The 19,197-nt window shown below is 42.4% G+C and overlaps 1 protein-coding gene across 1 annotated transcript in view; it reads right to left on the bottom strand.

Annotated features, from left to right (window-relative positions):
* ETFA (electron transfer flavoprotein subunit alpha) overlaps window positions 1–17,498 on the bottom strand; it is a 29,375-nt gene extending 11,877 nt beyond the window's left edge. Inside the window, exons 1-9 of the mRNA XM_051770381.1 lie at window positions 17,394–17,498; window positions 11,387–11,536; window positions 9,558–9,639; window positions 9,375–9,457; window positions 7,779–7,878; window positions 6,460–6,570; window positions 5,261–5,362; window positions 4,341–4,409; window positions 3,244–3,326 (exon numbers count right to left, since the gene is read on the bottom strand). Coding sequence (XP_051626341.1) covers window positions 3,244–3,326; window positions 4,341–4,409; window positions 5,261–5,362; window positions 6,460–6,570; window positions 7,779–7,878; window positions 9,375–9,457; window positions 9,558–9,639; window positions 11,387–11,536; window positions 17,394–17,432 — 819 coding nt within the window. The 5' untranslated portion in view covers window positions 17,433–17,498. The remainder of the gene's footprint in view (window positions 1–3,243; window positions 3,327–4,340; window positions 4,410–5,260; window positions 5,363–6,459; window positions 6,571–7,778; window positions 7,879–9,374; window positions 9,458–9,557; window positions 9,640–11,386; window positions 11,537–17,393) is intronic.
* Window positions 17,499–19,197: the final 1,699 nt, after the last annotated feature.

Genomic DNA, 19,197 nt, shown 5'->3' on the forward strand with positions numbered 1-19,197 from the left:
GAAATCTGTACTCCTTAATTAACTGCATTCTTCCATCACCTAAGCAAAATGAACTCCAACTGTTCTGTGAGTATTAACTGTTCTGTGTGTTGCATTAATACCTGGGGATTTTGGGAAAGCTGCTGTGGCTCTGAGGTTCTTGTGTCCTGTGATGCACTGGCTGGGCTGCATCTTAAAAACTGAAGCCAGTCACAGAACTACTGAAGGACCAATGTTGAAAATTACCCCTCCTTCCCCCAGATCTACAGTCAAAGACAAGTGGAAGAATTAAGCAGACCTTTTAGACTATTCTCTTCTTACCCAGTGATGAGCACAGAAATACTCCACAGCAGTCACACAGAAAAAGCAGCAGAAGCACCTCCCCTCTTCCTGAGCTTGTAACTAACCCTTTTCCCTCTGCAGGCTCAAAAATGACCCAATTCCAGAGTCCTTTAAAAACAATGCATTCCAATCCTCCACTGAGACCGGGCAAGAGACTATTAATAGAAGGGTAAGAGCAGGCACTGAGACACTTTCCCATCAGGAAGGAGCAGCTGCACGGGAGAGCAGTCGGGTCTCCAACTACAACAGTTTTCCATATCCCAGACTCTTCCCCTCCTTAAAACCCACACACCCACAAGGGCACCGTGTCAACTGGAGCCCAAAACTGCACACAAACCTTGGGTCTCAGCAAATATAACTGACCAAAGGACAAACCTGCTCTGCAATTCTCCAGGTAGAACATCACAAGCTCTCCCTGAACTGCTGGTACCAAGCATATACAGGAGAAAAGCAGCATCTTGAGAACTGTTAAAACAGCCAGTGTCATCCTGATCTGATCAAAAAAGCTCAGTTCTACTCCTCCAAGTCAACTCTATCTTCCACTGCACAGAATAATTTTCTCACTAAAGTACCAAAAACACAGTGAAATAGAATTAGGAATGTTAAATTAAGAATTTGCAGCTTTCAATTGCCTCATATTTAAGATACCTATCCAGCACACTGAAAAATTAGTTCTAGTCAGCAGCTTTGTGGGCTTAGTCTCAATTCAACTTGCACTTTCATTACAGTTAACATATAATATTTTCCATACTTTTAAACCACCGTAGGTTGTCCTTGCACGTATTTCAAGATTCTGATGAAAGATCTGAACGATTTCAAAGAAGGGACATATAATTTTCAGCACTCTGCAGAACTCACTGTTTAATAACTATTTGTTAAGAAGGGAGATGAGAGAAAAATGCATCAGCCCTGCTGACAAACAGATGCAGCACCACACAATTGTGCCAGTTCGGATCATTTATTGACACATTCATTCGTCAGTCCCGACTAATGGCTGTTCCAACAACCTCCAGAAGATGACAATGACAACACTGATGTGACCCTGTGCTGTGGTTGTATGTTCTTATGACTTTCACATGTCGCTATGGGCCATCTGTGGCAAAAAATGGCATTGTATCTTCATCAAAAAGTAGCCTTTTTTGTTTCAACATAATTGTTTATATGCCCTTGACTCTGGAAAGAATGCTCATTGTTGAGCCTTGAGACACATAAACCAGAGCTGAGCTGTCTTCAAATTAGTATTCTCCACCTCATTAATGGATATTTGGGTAGTGGAGAACTAAGGATGGTCAGCCTCATCTCATGTCCTTTCAAAAGACACAGTTAAATGACACTTGGCTTACACCCTGGTAAGCAGAAAGAGTTAGGGTTGCATTTATAATCTGCAGAGCCTCACAATTTCCTTGCACAGAGTTTAATATTGCTATCAATACTGTAGAAGGACACACTCTGCAAACAGGCAGACCTTGTCTTATCAATAGGCCTACTTCTCAGAAGCTATTTTTTGTAGAAGTTGGTTACCATATAGATTTACAGGTTATTTACATTAGCATGCCTAGAAATAGCTCCACTCAGCCCCACAGGGCTATCCCTCAGATGGCCTCTGATGAGGACTTTGAGAAAAGCAGCAAACATCCTTATCCACAATTCAAGACAAAAGGAATCAGGAGCACAAAGCATCTTGTTCAAGAAAACACAGTAGGCAGAACTGACAACAGACTCCAGGAATCACAAGTTCCTGTCTTTGATACCCAAGTATTGCTCTGTCTTGACAGATGAATCACGAGCAAAATAATGGACAGGGTTTGAATTTCTTGAATTTGCAGCTCATAATGATAGAAAGGCAAAACTTTTCAGATCTTAGCAAGGTTTTGGACAGCTTTTTAGTATTATTTAAATTATTACAAATCAGTTAATGCAGCAGTTGACATATGAAAAGTTTCTCTAGTAAGTTCCAGCTCATTCTTCCTTTCTGGTCTCAAGTAAAAAGTTGTTCCTCAGTGCCTTCTGTTGCCATACACAAAGAACTGCTTACTGAGAGGCTAAACCTTTACTGCACTCTGTAGCTCAGATACCCCTGACAGATGGCCACACCTGCCCGTGTCCTTGGTCACAATTCCCTGCTCATGGCCATGATCATCACAGCTCAGACCGTACTGCACACCCTGCCCCACACTCAGACGAGCTACAGCTGTACCTTCTTATTTACAAACACTCAAGTGCTTTATCTGTCCACTGCTTTCCTCTCATCTCCTCAGGCCACAAACAACAATGAAAGTAGTCTCAGACCCCTACAGGACAGAAAGCCCTGCACAGATACAAAAAGACACAGAAATCAGTTGCCAGTGACAGCACGATGCAAAAATAGCAGAAAAAGATGTGCAGCAGGTTGTGACCCAATATTAAGACACTCATTAGAGTATGGCTGCCAACCTGCAGATTATTTATCTCTTAAACTTCTTGCACTTTCATATCTTACAAAAATTTTGCTTAGACTGTACTGCCATCATCCAGTTACAAGAAGTTTTTAAAAAACCATCACCTGTAAAAACCTAGAACGCACAATTGCCAGAGATCAAGCCCTGATCAATATAATTTCAAGTTTCTGTTGGTAACGCCATCTTTTAGTGTATCAATGTTGGCTGCTAGAAAGCTAGAAAATGTTCAGCACAGGCAACTGTGAAAAAGTCCATAGTGCAAAACCCCTGGCAGGACACATCTGATTGACCCCTGGGAGAGATCTCCATCACAGCCTGCTTCTGTCGCTCTGGGAACGCGTGGGCAAGTATCACACTGGGCACACTCAGATTTTCCTGTCAGGCTCAGTACCAAGGCTCAGCTCACCTCTCAGTGCGTGCTCTGAAGGAAAATGCACACTAGAAAACATCACAGCTCTGTTATGAGAGACATTTCCATACTTACTGGTGCTACTATTTTGCCCGTCTGTCCGACTTGCAAGTCATTAGGAACAAAGCCAGCGTCAACAGCTGCACGGGAAGCTCCAACTAGTTGAAAGAAAATATTTCCAATGGGTTTTTTTTTTTAAATATTAGCGAGCCAAATTTCTATCACCATAAAAGCACATGGGTTTTACTGAAGAGTCCCACACTCTAAGGGCACGTATTTAGAAACTTCCCTCTTAAAAGCTCTTATGGTAATCCTTCTCTATACCACTAGCTAAAAACTTCCAAATACTGAGTGCTAATGCACTTCATAAGCAACAGGAAATCCTTACTCCCAGCACCAAAGGGCCATATATTTAAACCCAAGGATTTCAGTCTGGCACATTTCCATTATTTTTTCTTGTTGCTTTGTCAAGAGGATTTTCCCATAAATGCCTTCCCAAAATGTTCCTTCAAGTTTGAATAGAACATATGTGGCATCTTGAATTGCTGTGAATCTCAGAAGTCAGGCATGGTAAAGAAAAATATCAAAGTAAACTTGAAAATGCCATATGGACATTTAGTTAACGAAGACACCAATTTAAAAACAAAGCCAGTCATGTAAAACTATAAATTTATACACTTGTGAAAGCTAAAATTAATGAAATTGAAACGTTAAAGCAAACAGTTCCTCCTTCTCCCCCAGCCTTTACATAAAAATACTTAGCTCAACACTGTATATGGTTGGTTTGCTCCTATTCACACAAGAGCACAGCAAAAGGACAGAGTCACTCGAACTACAACAAATGTGAACAGGATTCTGTAAAGGAGTGGTATAAAAGGATGTATGAACAAAATATCAGCTCTTCAAAGTGACCTAAGACAACTTCACTTTCTGTCTGCAAGCTTCTGTTCTGGAGACTTGAGAAGGACAGGGAATATTACAGTTCAGCATTTTGCTGCCTACACAGGCATGTAAATACAGTTGACAAAACTTCATCTGTTACTAAAGTAAGAGGATTCTAAGAGTTTATTTAATACATGAAAATAAAAGACTCAAGATGAACATTGTTTTTAATGTGACATTTTAAAATATAATGAACAGGGTTAAACAGAAACAGAGAAAAACAAGTTTACCTGCAGCATGCAGTTGATCTGCAAGGTCATATAATAACTTGAAATTTTCACCACTCTTCATCCCCCTCCCTTAAAAGTTAAGAACAAAAAAAAGATCAAGAAAGAAGAACATAATATGCTTTAAGATTTTCTTATTGCCTATGCTTATTTTTTTGCTATGTTTATTTTTTGTTATGTTTATTGCCTATATTTATTTTATTGCCCACTTTCCATAGGAATATTTGAGTTTGCAAAGACTCGAAGACACGCCTGCACAGGGTATTTTTGGATGCATTACTAACCAGTATGTAATACTTGGAGATTTAGCTTTTGTCTTTGTGATTAATATTTTATATGTATAAACCAACACCACTGTCTTGTTTCCTTCCGGCACACAGCACCGTCCACATCATCCTCCAAAATCAGGGAAACAGCATTTTTTTCAACTAATTTGTGCTCCCTCTGCTGGCTTTAGGTACAAAATTCTGTAGTGGGATAACTAAGGAATCATTTTAGCCATAGGCATACAGTAAAAATCACAGTCCATCACTCAATACCCGAGGAGCAGAATACAAACATAATGGGGTTTAAAATCATTAAAGTCACTGCATAATAATGGTTGGACTGCCTGTAATAATTAGCAGTAATTTTAAATATGATAGATTTCCATCTAATAGCACTTCATATTGCTAAAATTTGAAAGGGACTCACCAAATATGACAATGTTCTTACAAAGCCAACCAGCATATGTTAAACTCATGTTCTCCCTCCCCACAAAGCATACATGTTGAGTGCCTTCCCAGCAGCCCCTATGGCATATTTCAGAATTACATCATAATTTTTTTTTTAAATGTATCACATTACAGTGTTCTGCTACAGACACTATTTAGGAAGAGGTACTTAAATGCATCACAAGACAGTTTCCATATTATCTAACTCACCCCCTGACACCACCACTTTTGCACTGGTGAGCTCCGGCCGATCGCTTTTTGTCAACTTCTGCTCAATCCATTCAGAGAGACCAACGGGGGGTGGAGGGGTCACTGCATTCATCAGATAAACAAAAACACCCACAAGAAAAATGAGAAAGCAGGTATTTTCAACCTTTTAAATCTGAGCTTAAACTTAAAGCACAGTTCATTCTCCAACCAACTCTACTGCAAGCTTTAACCACTGTCAGTAGTTGCTCTGTGGCTCTGGGTACAAGTCTCATTCACTACCAGCTGCACTGAAATGAAGTTCTGTTGTATAAATGCTACACATTGACAGGAACCCAGCACAAGACCTGTGCTTCTTACTCAGACAGGCAAAGAAGTCACTTAGGTGATGCACTGACAGTGCAATATACTGATCTGAAGTAACATTTCTAACATTAACAGACATAAGAAATACAGGAAGGTTCAGAGGCAGGCACTACATCACAAGGAAAAAGGCCCACAGTGAAAAACAGCAGAAGTGATCAAACAGGTTGCCCAGAGTGGCTGTGAAGTCTCCACATGTGGAGATACTCAAAGCCTGACTAGACACAGTCCCAGGCAACTTCTCGCAGGGGCTGGACTATGATGTCTAGAGATCCCTTCCAACCTCAACTACTTTGTCATTCTGTGACTGGATCTCTCTACTATGAAAGCTACACTGGCTTCATTAAATAGTAATTTAAACTGAGATAGTTAAAACTGATCAACAACTGGGTGTTCTCAAATCAATTTAAACCGCTTCTAATTTAGCTTGGTGATGTAATGACCCATCTCGATTGCAATATGATTAAACCAAAACTGTGGAGAGCCAGCCACTTTTATTTTTGCTCAGTCTTGTTTTGAAAACCAATCTGGTTATTCAAACAGCTGTAACTTGTCCTTACTTGAAGTTTCAAGATTACAGTAGCAGAAGTTTAAGCAGCGAGCACAACAAGCAGAGATTTCAGCAGAGACAATCTCCTTTTCAAGTCAAAGAAAAGGGAGGAACTGAGCAGATAATCCATAGCAGACATCACTAAACAGCACAAGTACCTGTACTAAAAGTATAAAGCTAACATTACAACAATCAGTTTGTTTTGACAGATGCTTCTACAAAACATCACCATGCAGTGGGCAAAACTAACCATTACATAAAACAACAGAATCCCAGAACAAATACTCACACTTTTCTACACTGGCACTGCCACCACTTGCTGGTGCAGCCTCAAACGAAGTTCCTCGTACAGTGAACACTTTAACTGCTTCATCACACTGCACAGTGCAAAGAATATTTCCTAACAAAAAAGGCACATTGAAAATTTAAAGATGATTATCAGACATATTGGGCTTAAAAAAACCCCACAAAACAACACAACCTAATATCAAAAACACGTTAGCTGTTGTACTAGAACAATATCCACAAAGGTACTTCCCAAAATTGCAGTTTTAGGTGACCAAAACCTGGCACTTAATAAATACAGATTACAAATAGTTTAATTTACTTTTTAGCCCCATGTTTCAGAAGTATAATGACAAATGCTCTATTTTTAAAGGATACAAAGCATTCAAATCATCTCTTATGGATGAGCTTTTAAATTTCAGAAAGGACAAAAAAAACCAACTTTGTCTATAATTCAAAGTAGATCTTTTATCCTGTTGCATGAACTCATCAGAACTGAAGACAATGAGGCCTCCCCCAAGTATCTGTGGGACTGTGTTTCTCTTATAATATAATACAATACTTCACACTGCAGGCTGCAGGGAACACTAAAAGAAAAAAAATGCTGCAACATTTTTCTAAACAAACTATTCATAAACGAAGTCATCTTGAAACTGCGAATTACTGGGAAGCAACTTAAAAACTTAAAAACCATATTTTAAGTTAAAAACTTAAAAACCACATTCTGGTAACGTAACTCAAAATGTAACACCATGCTGGTACATGTGGTACAGTCCTGTACCGTAAAATTAAGAAACACAAGCTAATGAGCTCATATCTAAAATAAAACACAGTGTCAGCCAAGCATTAGAGAAACAAGAGTGAAAAAAGAATTGCAAATTAATCCAATTAAATATTATAAATAATTTGTTCAATGTCTTCATAATTGGAAAAAAATAACCCTGGGGTATCTTAAATCAGAACTAATGCTGGTCCTATTAAATACAGCTGGACAATTAACTTCATGTCTTACGCTCTGCAAAATCTGATCAGCAGGGCATTAACAAAGAAACATGTACAAAGGATCTGACCAAATTCTATTCATGAAGGTGACAGACCTGGGTTTGACATGCTAGTCCCAAAGCTGTTGGGCTTACTTGCTTTCTCACCCAGGGAGCATCATGTCCATCCCCAGGCTTCATTTTTTATGAACCACAGCATTTCGGATGGTAGAGTGAAAATTCCTATCATTTTCCAGGGTTCTAACAACAGGATCATGTAGGAAAGTTAGTAGAATTGGGTCTGTTATTGCATAAATACCACACACCTTTTGTGATTACCCACCTGCATAGATAGTTCTCACAAAAGTGTCTGGGGACTTAATTTCAATAATGTCAGAAACAGGGGCAACACCAAGTTTACCAGCCACTCTGGGAATGAGATTCTAGAAGTTAGAGATGAAAAATTAGCAGAGCAAATGCTAACTAAAATACACATGGTCAGTAAAAGAACACCTGCTGACCCGACTTTAACTTCATATAATGCTGTCTTTAAGTAAAAAAGACACACAGAACTAAGATTTTCGTGGGGCTTCTCATGTAGCTTTAGCAGCCAAATAAAATCCCATTACTGTAATAACATTAGACGTTTTATGAGACTTACTGTAAGTAAACCCTTAATTCAATATCTTAAATTAGGAGGCTTATTTGCTTCAAATAGTTTAAAACTGAATATAGATGCCATTTACTCAGAAAATTGACAATTATGGATTGCTGAGCTCTTAGCACTTCAAGAAAAAAAAAAGGTACTTTTGGAAGGTAGTTGCCAGAGGCAGTAAAAAAAAAAACCCTACAATCTTCTTCCAAAAGACAAAAATTTATTTTTGATATTAAAATACATATTCTTTTGCTTTGAAATTTACCTAACATTACTTAGCACCTTTATGAGTGGGAAAGAGGGAAAAAAAGAGCAGCAAAAATGATGAACAAATCAATGATAACAAGATGATTGCTTGCTCTTTGTCTGCCTCCTAATCTGGTACAACACAAAGGGGCCCAGTTCTGAAATCTTTACTCACATGAAGCACTCAAAAATGGCAGTGTAAGCTTTAAAGCAAAAGCTATTAACTTTTACTACGACACCACAGCTCAAATATAAAAAAAAAAGTCAAACCCCTAAGACTTAAGGCACATAGAAGATTTCTCTTAGCAAAAAAGGTACATAAAAGATTTCTCTTAGCAAAAATAGAAGTATACAGATTGATATTGATTGGAAGTGAAAGTAGTCAGATGGGAGGCTGATGTCATTATTCATCCTACAGCGGCAGGATTTCTCAAGTACCCTTTCTCCCTAATTTGCTGCACCACGATGTTGCCCAGATTGTTAGCACTGAGGCTCTCCATGCACTTAAAAACATATTCCTTGAGAAAACAAGTTTTGAAAAATCATATTTTCATTAAAAAACATCTTGGCTGAGACTTAGATCTGTGTTATTTATATATGCTTACAGACATTTCAATGTACATGACTTAGATCGCAGATGCAATTCTCCCTCCAAAAAAAAATTTGCTTCCAATAGGTCTGCCCACTTTCATTTTAATATGCAAATAATACATTTTTCATCCTGATTTGCTGTGCTTTTCTTTACAATTTTCATGCTCTCAGATCACAACCTATTTTGCCTCTTGTACCCAGTCCTATATTGTTACCACGGAATATTTCTTCTACGCTGTTCTTTTGTCCACATCAGCCCATAATAAAAATCAAACATCACTCAGTGTTTCTAACTAATGACCTCTTAAGTGAACTGCTGTAACATTGTTTGCAGACTCAGAAGTGTCCATGGCTGACTTCTCTCACGCCTTTGATTCACAACTCTTACCTACAGCAGTGTCTGTCTCTTTTCTACAAGAACTTTTGGATGGACTTTGATCTACTTACCTTCCCAAAGGCAGATGCTCCAGCACAAATGTGGGTGTACTTAAATTTTTTATGAGTTTCCACAATCAAGGGAGTCAGCTCCTCTGAGAATAAAAATATATTGCTCAGAATTCACAACTATCTTCTTTTCAAGCACAAATATAAATACAATTTCTTTTGTTAATAGGTCAGAACAACTCTCACCTGCCAGAAATCCCTTGTACACATCGTGCTGAGCCACGAGAACTTTTGCAACACCCTGCACTTTGCTGACTTCTTGTGCTACCTATGATCACAAGTGAATTATTATTAGTTTGTGTTATAACAGGCACCACAAACAAATAACAGGAGAATCCCCGTGGCAAAGAGCTCACAGCCTATAGATTAGTTAAAACCAGAACCTAAAGTACATGAATTTCAAAATCAGAACGAACCTGATGGAATAAAATATAGCTCTCCTAACTCACAGCATAGTGCCTTATGGGATAATGCAAATGGACTTGTGAATAAGAAAACTACAAAGCAAATCAACCAGAGGAAAGCTTGTCTCCTGCCTTCAGGATCACACACTGATCTCCTCAGTTATTCCTGCAGCCAGTAACAGTCACGAGTGAGGATTATTGCTCAGTATTCCAGTGTAAGCAGCAAGAAACCAATCCTACTTTCTTTTAAAATCAGTCACTGTCTACCACACAAGCAAATACAAATGTACAGCAATGTTATGATCTTCGTCCAAATTTTAGGAGCAATCCCGTATTTGCATCTGACTTTTTGCCCCTGACACGATGTGTATTTTCAATTTATATTTATGCATTTTTTTTCCCTTTAAATTAGCACAAGTGAAGTTTAAATGATAAAAGGGTTATTACAGATCAGAGAGAAGAGGACTGACAGCAAGGTCTGGAGACCACATGCATTGTCCCAGAACCAGGGTAGTTTTACTGAGTTTGATGAGTATCAGTTTACCCTCAAAAATTAACAAAAGGAAATAAATAGAGAACTCCCTCATAGCTGCTGCAGAACATCCCTTTGAGTCACTGGCTCTTAAAAAAAACCCCAAACCTTCATTTTTTGTAAAATACTTTTTCCCAGCATAGCATACCTTGCCAAACAGACACCATATACTTAGCATTAAGAAAACCCAACCAAACAAAACATTCACAATCATTTTTCTACTATGCAAGTGCCAGAGAATAAGGAAAATTAAAGACAGATTTTTCGGGCAATGTTTTTTTTTAATTTTCTTGATTTAGACAAATATTTGCTTTGTCTCCACCTCAGACACCTGAGTAGCCACTGAGGTTTCTCCACCTCTTAGTGAATTAGCTGCCCTAAGCGTGCCTCCTTCATGAGATACTACCTGTTGCTTTCAAAATAACAGTTCATAAACAGTATGTAAAATATTAGGCATAGTTTTCTGCACTTCCACTGCTCACACAAGAGTAAATCCTGCTGGAATAAAAGTGCCACTAACGTACTAACCACATTGTCTCTAAATTTTGCACACAAAAAAATCACACTAACAATACACAGCCGACATACAAAGAACTTTTTTCGTACGTGAGATATGTGACAAAGTCAAGAAGCATTAATTTCAGAATTTTAGGATGCAGACACACTCTTTCTATGGAACTAGTAGTTGACTAGTAAAAGCAAGTTGCTCAGAAGTCAAATTTGTCACTGGGCTGTTTTACTTCTGCTGGTTTCCATTTGAGCAAGTGCAACCTTCTTTCCAAATTCTTAGCACTGCAATATTTGTCTTTCGAACTTCACAGAGAAATCTTGTTTTAGAAGTTAACTGTCCTTCAGTCCTATAAAAATGTGCTCGCTCAAGCTCGTGAGAACTGGTACTGCCACTGTGCCCTGTGAAATGAAATCTAAACCCGTATTTTCTCCTCAGAAGAGAAGCAGCTCAAGTGCAGGACGTTTCCGGCAGATTAGCAATTCCTGGTACAGTTCCTCTGCACTACAGGTTATTTTTCAGGCTGACCAAGTATTGTTTCACTGATTAGTATGAAAACAGCATTTCCTACCTTGTCACAGCTGGTACCAGCTACTAAACATGAAACTTCCCCTCCCAGTTTCTTTGCTGCGGCGATGGAGTTGAGCGTAATGGGCGTGAGAGACTCGTTGTTGTGCTCGGCTACGACCAGTGTACTCTGAAACCTCTGCAGCACCGAGGCCTTGAAAGGAAGGGAGAGAGACAGGAGTTTGGTACTCAGCTTTGAAATAAAAAACTGTCCTTGGAGCAGTTCTGCTTGACAGAAATTCTTCAGCTATGCAAACCGTGAAGCACTGCTGGCAAACCAAACAGGCTAATTCTAGAGAATTTTTAATAAGTAAGGAGAATATACAAGGTGTTAAAAAAAAACAAAAAGGCATAAACTTGCTTGGCTTCAGCTAATCTATAACATGCTGTGTTTAAACTAAAACATCCACATGAAAATACCGAACAAAATAAAGAAAAACATTTTCACACATTACATTCAAGTTCAGTTGAGCAACTTAACCAAGTACCCTGAAGAACAAAGATTAGACCACCGAGACTAAGACACAAGGAAATCAAGGGTTGCAAATAAATACTTGGTTTTTTTAGGGTGGTTCTCTGGTGGTGTTTTATTACAGCTTTTAACCAAAATCTAGCTACAGAACCCACTTTTATATTTAGTTACATGCAGAGGTAAAATTGCACGCAGAGGTAAAATTGCACGCAGTGGCTGCGTGATAATCAAGCAGTAAGGGCTCACAGCCTGAAAACACACTAATAGAAATCTTTACAAACATCAGGTTCTATTTTTTCCCCTTTTTCCTTTAAAACATTTGACACTTGAGCACGTAGTCTACCACCACAATTTCACGGTCCTTAAATAATAATTCTGAGCAATTCACCATCCACATACAAACTTTAACTCCTAAAGCAAAAATGAAAGAAAAAAAAAAAGATAAAAAGTGAGGCAAAGAATTGCCATGAAACCAAACTAGAATATTCTAAACTCAGACTTTCCTCTCTAATATTCAGGTGAACACGAGAAAAGCGTTATTCCTCCAAGACTAATAACTAGGGTAGGGAAAACATTTGGGATGGGAACAGGAATATTATTCTTCAAGACTTTGTTTACCCTCCATAAGGCCTAACTGAAGACTCAAGTTACAATCAATGTAATATGGAACACATGGAAAACCAAATATATTCATTAATATGACCAAGGCACAAACACTAACACAACACTGAAGACTGCACAGCCAAACACTGCTTTTTTAAACATACACATTCCAACTCCATCTCCCCTCGTGCCAAACATGCACTTATCTACAGCTTATAATAAAAAAAAGCTCCAGAAAATCTGAGAGGCTAAAATTTGGATCTGGACTTCAGCCCCACAAAGCCTGCACCATGCTCAACTTCACACAGAGAGAGTAAATCCTGAGCACTTCCCTGAACCTCATCACAGTGCAAAAATATAAATACAAAGAGAAGTTTTTCCAGAATCTGGATTGTGATTTGCCCTTTACATTAAAACAATGAGGATTCTTGTAAAAGTGCTCTGCATTTCATCTTTGATGCTCAAGGTTTCTTGCTGTGATTAAATACTCTGAGCTCGTTTGAAACCAATTGCCAGTAACAAAATATTTATTGCCAATATAGATCAGACACTGTATTTTTGATTATGTTTCATACATCATTTGCAATAAAAGTTATGAAATGTTAGTCACCATTTGAGGAATAAATCCATGCTTTTGTGGCAAAAAGCCCACTTCTCCAGTGATTTATACTCATGTCACAGGGTAAAGTGGACCATGCTCCTGGAAGATCCTGAAGTTTTCAAATTTCCAAAGGGAGCCACATGCATTTTAAACACACTTATTTCTGACTATATTATCATCTTTTCTCTAAATAAGTGCTGCACCACCAGAGGAGCTCTATCATTCTGTCAAACTATTCTAGAATAAACTGAGAAATAATTGGGTTTTAGCCAAAAAGAATAAGAGCAATGGATGTTGCTTGAGCAGACTGGATATTAGGTATTATATTAGCACTAATTAGGTATTATTTCTAAACCAATAATCCTACATTTTATATTTGAGGGAATATACACAACATTAATACCAGAAGGTCACTTTATGCATGACATTTCTGAACATAAAGATAAGACCAGATTTAAAATAAACCAAAAGTCACATTATAGATCTTGGGTAAAAATCCTAGATGACAAATAAGATTCCTTTCTGAGTCTGAATTTTAATACACTAACACACATTAAATAATTTTTTCAATAAAAAAAACCAAACTGACTTTTGTTGGTTATAATAAAGAATCTGCAGTAAAACCAGAGGGTAATTCATGCAGTCACATATGGTCCTGAAAACTAAGAACCTGCCATGAGTCAATGAAGAGGACAGGTAGTTATTTTGATGAAGTTACTTGTCCAGCTGCACATGTGTGAGAACAGCCTGTTATTTCACTGACATAATTTCTGCATTTGGGCAGGATGTCTACTTTGAAGCCCAGATAAACCAGGAAAGTGGAGAATAAATCTGACCAGCTGGCAGCAAGGGAAGAAAGCACAAGAAATAAGACACACAGACTAATTAAACCACTGAAAATAATGCCTTGAGAGGGAACAGCACTCAGTGCTTGTGCCACAGAAAGTTCCTGGTGAAAACCAAGCTCTGGAAAAATCAGGCTATCCAAAGAAATCAGCTACAGATAAACATCCTACAGACTTGGGCCACTGAGTAGCTCCTGCAGCACAACAACAGATAATGATGTGGCAGCAACAGGTAGAACTGGGAAGTCTATTTTGCCTAGGTTTAGATACAAATCACAGCCAGGCACCCACACTTCCTCCACAGCTGAAACATCTGCACGTCCTCTCTGGTGGAAACTCCAGACACTGATTCAGTTTGTACCAAAATAAACATTTGTGAATGAAAACCGTCCAGAGTTCCCAACTTCCCCCTCCACCCCAGCGTTTACTGTAGAGCAAACCTGGCCTCTGACTTCCAGATGTCTGAAAGTTGCTAAGATTAACCTAGATGTGCAGTACAGGTCAATTAAGCCACTTGAAAAGTACCAAAGGATTCACTGAATCTATCAAGTTTCTCCAAAGCATCTCTTTGCTCCCCACCTGAGACACTCAGTAATACTTTCCAAGCAGAACATGAAAAATGTCAGCATAATATCTGGGTTTCTAGGCTTCAGACAAAACAACAACAAAATAACTGCTACTGTCCCAGTAAAACCTGAGCAATCTGGACATGCCCAGTACACCTGCCCAGGTAAAGTCACACCTCGGACACCCCAGGTCCCCACCCACCTGCACACAACACCTTCACAAGGCTCCTCACACAACACCCTGCAAACTGAACTGGGCTGCTCTTTCAGCATTGCTATGGACAGGCTGCCTGGACAGCACATGTCCAGCACTTCTTAAATACAGATTTGTTGCTCACATGCTAAAAACAATGCATGAACAGCTGGAAAAGCCCTGAGAGAAGTGCTGCAGATCTTTGCTTGCTGCTGGGTGAGACTGGTGGCAGCACTGATGGCCCTGTAGCAACAGTCATGGCCAGGTGCCTGCAGCCTGCTCCAAGGACACACATAACACAAGAATTAGGAAATCAGCTCTGTGGGTAACACGTGTGGCCAGCACAGGGACACAAGATGGGTCAGCCAAAAAGCCATCCAGAAAATGCAGGAGCTGCAGCAGGTGAATTCTACACGGCCCCGTGCTCCAAACATGCATGAATACAAAGCAGGCTGCCAGACACTTCACCTGGGAAACTGCAGTTTGTCTCCCAACCTCTTTAGAGGAGCCTCTGGAAGTTTCAAGACCTAAACCAGAATAGACATTCACAAGGCAAAAGCATCTAACAGCTGGACCCACAAAGGTATCTCTAGAGCTGATTTTCTTAGCTGTAAAAGCAAACTGGCTAGGAAATAAAGTTTTAAAACTGCTTAGCAGAAATTCTGTATCTCATAGAGAATCATTAACACTGGGTAAAGTTCCCAGGAGGGGACTCCAAGAACTAGGAATTGGGGTATTACTAAAGATAATGGCTTAATAAGGAAAGCAATGCTTAATTCTAGTAAGAGACAGTCTTTAAGCTGCAAAACTTTAAACCAAAAAAAAAAAAGTTTTGGTATGTTCAGGGAGAGGAGGGAACTCCAGCAATAAAGGATGTACTTCTAGAATCTCTCTACAGATCTGCCTACAGAAGAGGTCTAAGAGACAACTTCAGGAAACACTAACTACAGAAACAACAATAAAGGCACCTGAACTGAAAAGGAGCTACAACTGCAGCAAAGAACAAGGGAAAAAAGTAAAAAAAAGAAAGAAAAAAAAACACTTTGTAAAAAGGATTTTGCAATCACAATAAAGACATAAAATTACAAAGGAATTGAAGCAGCAGTAGGAAGATGTAACACAGAATAAACTTCTCCAGACATATCCCTTGCAAACCATTAGTAAAAATCAACAAAGCTATTTTGAAACACAGACAACACTGACAGCAAACTCCCTAAGTGGCTTATTCCCATCCCTGCACCAATTTTCGTGCACTTGCAGTCTCACTTCTCCTCAGTCCTCCCATCTTTAAGTTATGCAGAACTCCAACCTCTCCTTACGGTTCATACCTCCTGCTTCTCTCCAGACTCCACGGACCATTGAACAGTGTCAGCAGGGAAAAACTTTGCACTTTTCAAAAAGTGAAACAAACTTGCAATTTGTTTCACTTCTCTCACAGACTACACTGTTACCCACATACTGAAGGTGCACAGGGCGCTTTACTGGCTTTATTTTATAGTTATGAGCTTAAATGTGTATGGCTGAAAACCAAGGAGCTGACCTCACGTTTCCATTACACAGAACTGAATTGAGCAGTGATCATGTGAGTAAAGTACTATTTACACAGCAGTACCATATGACCCGGGAGCTTCAGAGATCATCAAGACCTTTGCTCCACAAAGCCTGCAGCCTAACAACCGAGATGTCCATGCTTACAACAGTTAGAACTTTCTGATTAATTTTGTCACGTCTGACCTAGTCTACCTGTGCTGCTCTTATAAGAGATGCTTATTATCTGAAACCATTTAATATATCCATAACTCCTCTTTTAGAGCTCTACATAACTGCAATACCTATAAAAGCCTTGGAGAGCTCAAAAAGAAACTTGCAAGATTTAAAGTTGTGTACATGGGTTATTTACACACATTTTTAGTGGAGGGAGTATCTCTCAGTGGATGCTAAGAGTTCAAGTAGATATTCAGAGACATTTCATCAATCATCCACTCCAGTTAACCTTGAGGTCACCTAGACCTTGGTAACACAGCCACAATGACACACCAGGCAGCAAACGGCCTCCAAAAGCCCCACTCCTCCCAGCTGAGCCATATGACGGTCAAACTGGAAAAGCAACAAGTGTTTCGCATTAGCTTCGTCCACAGGTTGGGATAGTTAAAGCAATCACATTTCTGCACAGCTGTGACTGAGAAACGCTGTATCAACCCCTCAATACCCCAGAAAGCCTCTCCTTGAGCCACAAATATTTTTCAAGTGTTGTTTAGGGTTTGCAGTAACAACCTTTAGGGGTCTTCTCCAGTGGTAAGGAAAGCACCCTGTTGCTGGGCTCACCCCGCTGGCGGGTGGATGTGAGGGAGGACTCCCGGGGGCTCACGACTGCCCTGATGCCTCCGGCAGCTTTCCACCGGGACAACAGCCCGCAACTCCTGACCGCCGGAGAGGGCTCCCGAAACACCCGGCGTCCGCTCGGAAACTTTATTGATAACAGCCAGGGAGTGGGAGAGGAGTCCAGCGGGGGAGTCCGGCCCCAGTGGCACCAAGCACTCCCCCCCGGACACCCCTCGGCCGCCGCTGCCGGGCGGGCGGAGCTCAGCCCCGCCCCGCCCCGCGCCACCTTTGCCCCACTGGGCAGGCTCCACACGGCAAGGGCGGCGCGAAGGCCTCGGCGGGAAGGCCCCGGCCCGTGTGCCCGGGGCGCGGCCCGGGGGTCCCGCACTCCCCGCTGCCCCGCACTCACCGCCCGCCGCAGCCGCTGCGCCGCCGCCGCCCGCAACATGGTTCCGTCGGGCCCTCAGCGCAGATCTCGCGAGAGCAGCGCCGCGCCCCACCCCGCCGCCTCATTGGCCCGGCCCGCGGCCAATGGGCAGCGCCGGCGCGGGAACCCCGCGGGTGAGCGGGGACAGCGGGGCGGCGGCACCGCACGGACGGACCGGGACCGGGACCGGGGTGTCACACCGCACAGGGACCGGGGTGACACACCGCACACACCGCACGGACGGCACAGGGACCGGGACCGGGGTGTCACACCGCACACACCGCACGGACGGCACAGGGACCGGGACCGGGGTGTCACACCGCACACACCGCACGGACGGCACAGGGACCGGGACCGGGGTGTCACACCGCACACACCGCACACACCGCACACACCGCACAGGGACCGGGACCGGGACCGGGGTGTCACACCGCACACACCGCACAGGGACCGGGACCGGGGTGTCACACCGCACAGGGACCGGGACCGGGGTGTCACACCGCACAGGGACCAGGGTATCACACTGCACACACGGCACACGGACCGGGCTGTCACACCGCACCGCACACACACCTCATCGCATACACCACACCGCACACCGCACAGGGACTGCTGTGTCATACCGCACCGCACACACTGCACAGCGAATGGTGTGCCACACCGCACACACCGCTGACCCCGCACACACCGCACCACTGTGTCCCCCCGCACACAGCGCACCCACCGCCCGCACAGCCGGCTGTGTCCCCCCGCACCTCCTGCTGACCCACCGCTCGGCCACTGACCCCCGCCCGGCTGTGCCCATGTGCACTGCCCGCTGTCCCCCCCGTGCCCTCGCTGTCCCCCCGCCGGCCGGTCCGTGCCGTACCGGAGGGCAGGGCGCAGTCGCCGCTGCCGCGGCGGTGCCGGTCCAGCTCCATCGGAGCACTCGAGGGGAGCGGGTCCCGGTCCGTTCCGCAGCTCGGGCCCCTTCCCGCCCGTCACCAGCGCCAGCCTCCTCCGTCCGCCTTTTCCCTGCTCCCCGACACTGCTTCTGCAAGGGGCTAAATACCTGGAAGAGAAGAAAACAACAGAAAGAAGAGTTTTGCCTGCAAATGCTCGGTCCGCGCCAGATCCTATCCCAAGCCAAAGAAAATGCGCCTTGCAAAGAAAAAGAAGGGAAAAGTCTTAATTTGCGGCTGTGGAGCCAGCGGAAGCCCGGAGACGATGGCCGGTGCGGACAGCTCCCGGCCCCGGCCCCAACCCCCAGGCCATGCCCCGGCCTGGGGGTGCCCGTGAGCTGCCAGGTCCCCCGGCCACACTCCCCACACCACTAGACCCAGCAAGAGTGAAGGAGACAATGTGGGGGGAGAGCGTGTGGCACACAGGAGAGGCGAAACATCACAGTGCTTCCCTAGTGTCACGATCCACCGGTTGTCGGAACGACGCGACAGCTTCAAAAACCGCTCCGGTGCCTCCAGCCCCGGACGGCAACCCCTCAGTGGGACAGATTTCCTGCTGCCTCACCCAGCCCGTGCTTGGCCCCACGCAGCATTAGGCAAGAGCTCATTAGCTCTGAATAATTTATAGATCTATTTCATTATTATTATTCTGATTTCCCAGAACTAACGCAAAACATTTTGTGCTTGCCACTTCTGTGGCACCAGGGTGCCCCAGGGCCAGACTGGGACTTGCCGTTTTTCTCCATACCTCTGGATTTTTTTCTGGGTGGCAAGGAGAGGGATTTAAAAATCAATGAAGTAAAATGTTTCAGGTCAAATTCACTGCTAAAATATGTGCTGTGGTT

The sequence above is a fragment of the Manacus candei genome, unplaced genomic scaffold, assembly GCF_025592945.1.
Source record: "Manacus candei isolate 608988 ecotype Guabito, Panama unplaced genomic scaffold, ASM2559294v1 h1tg000119l, whole genome shotgun sequence".
Taxonomy (NCBI): Eukaryota; Metazoa; Chordata; class Aves; order Passeriformes; family Pipridae; genus Manacus; species Manacus candei.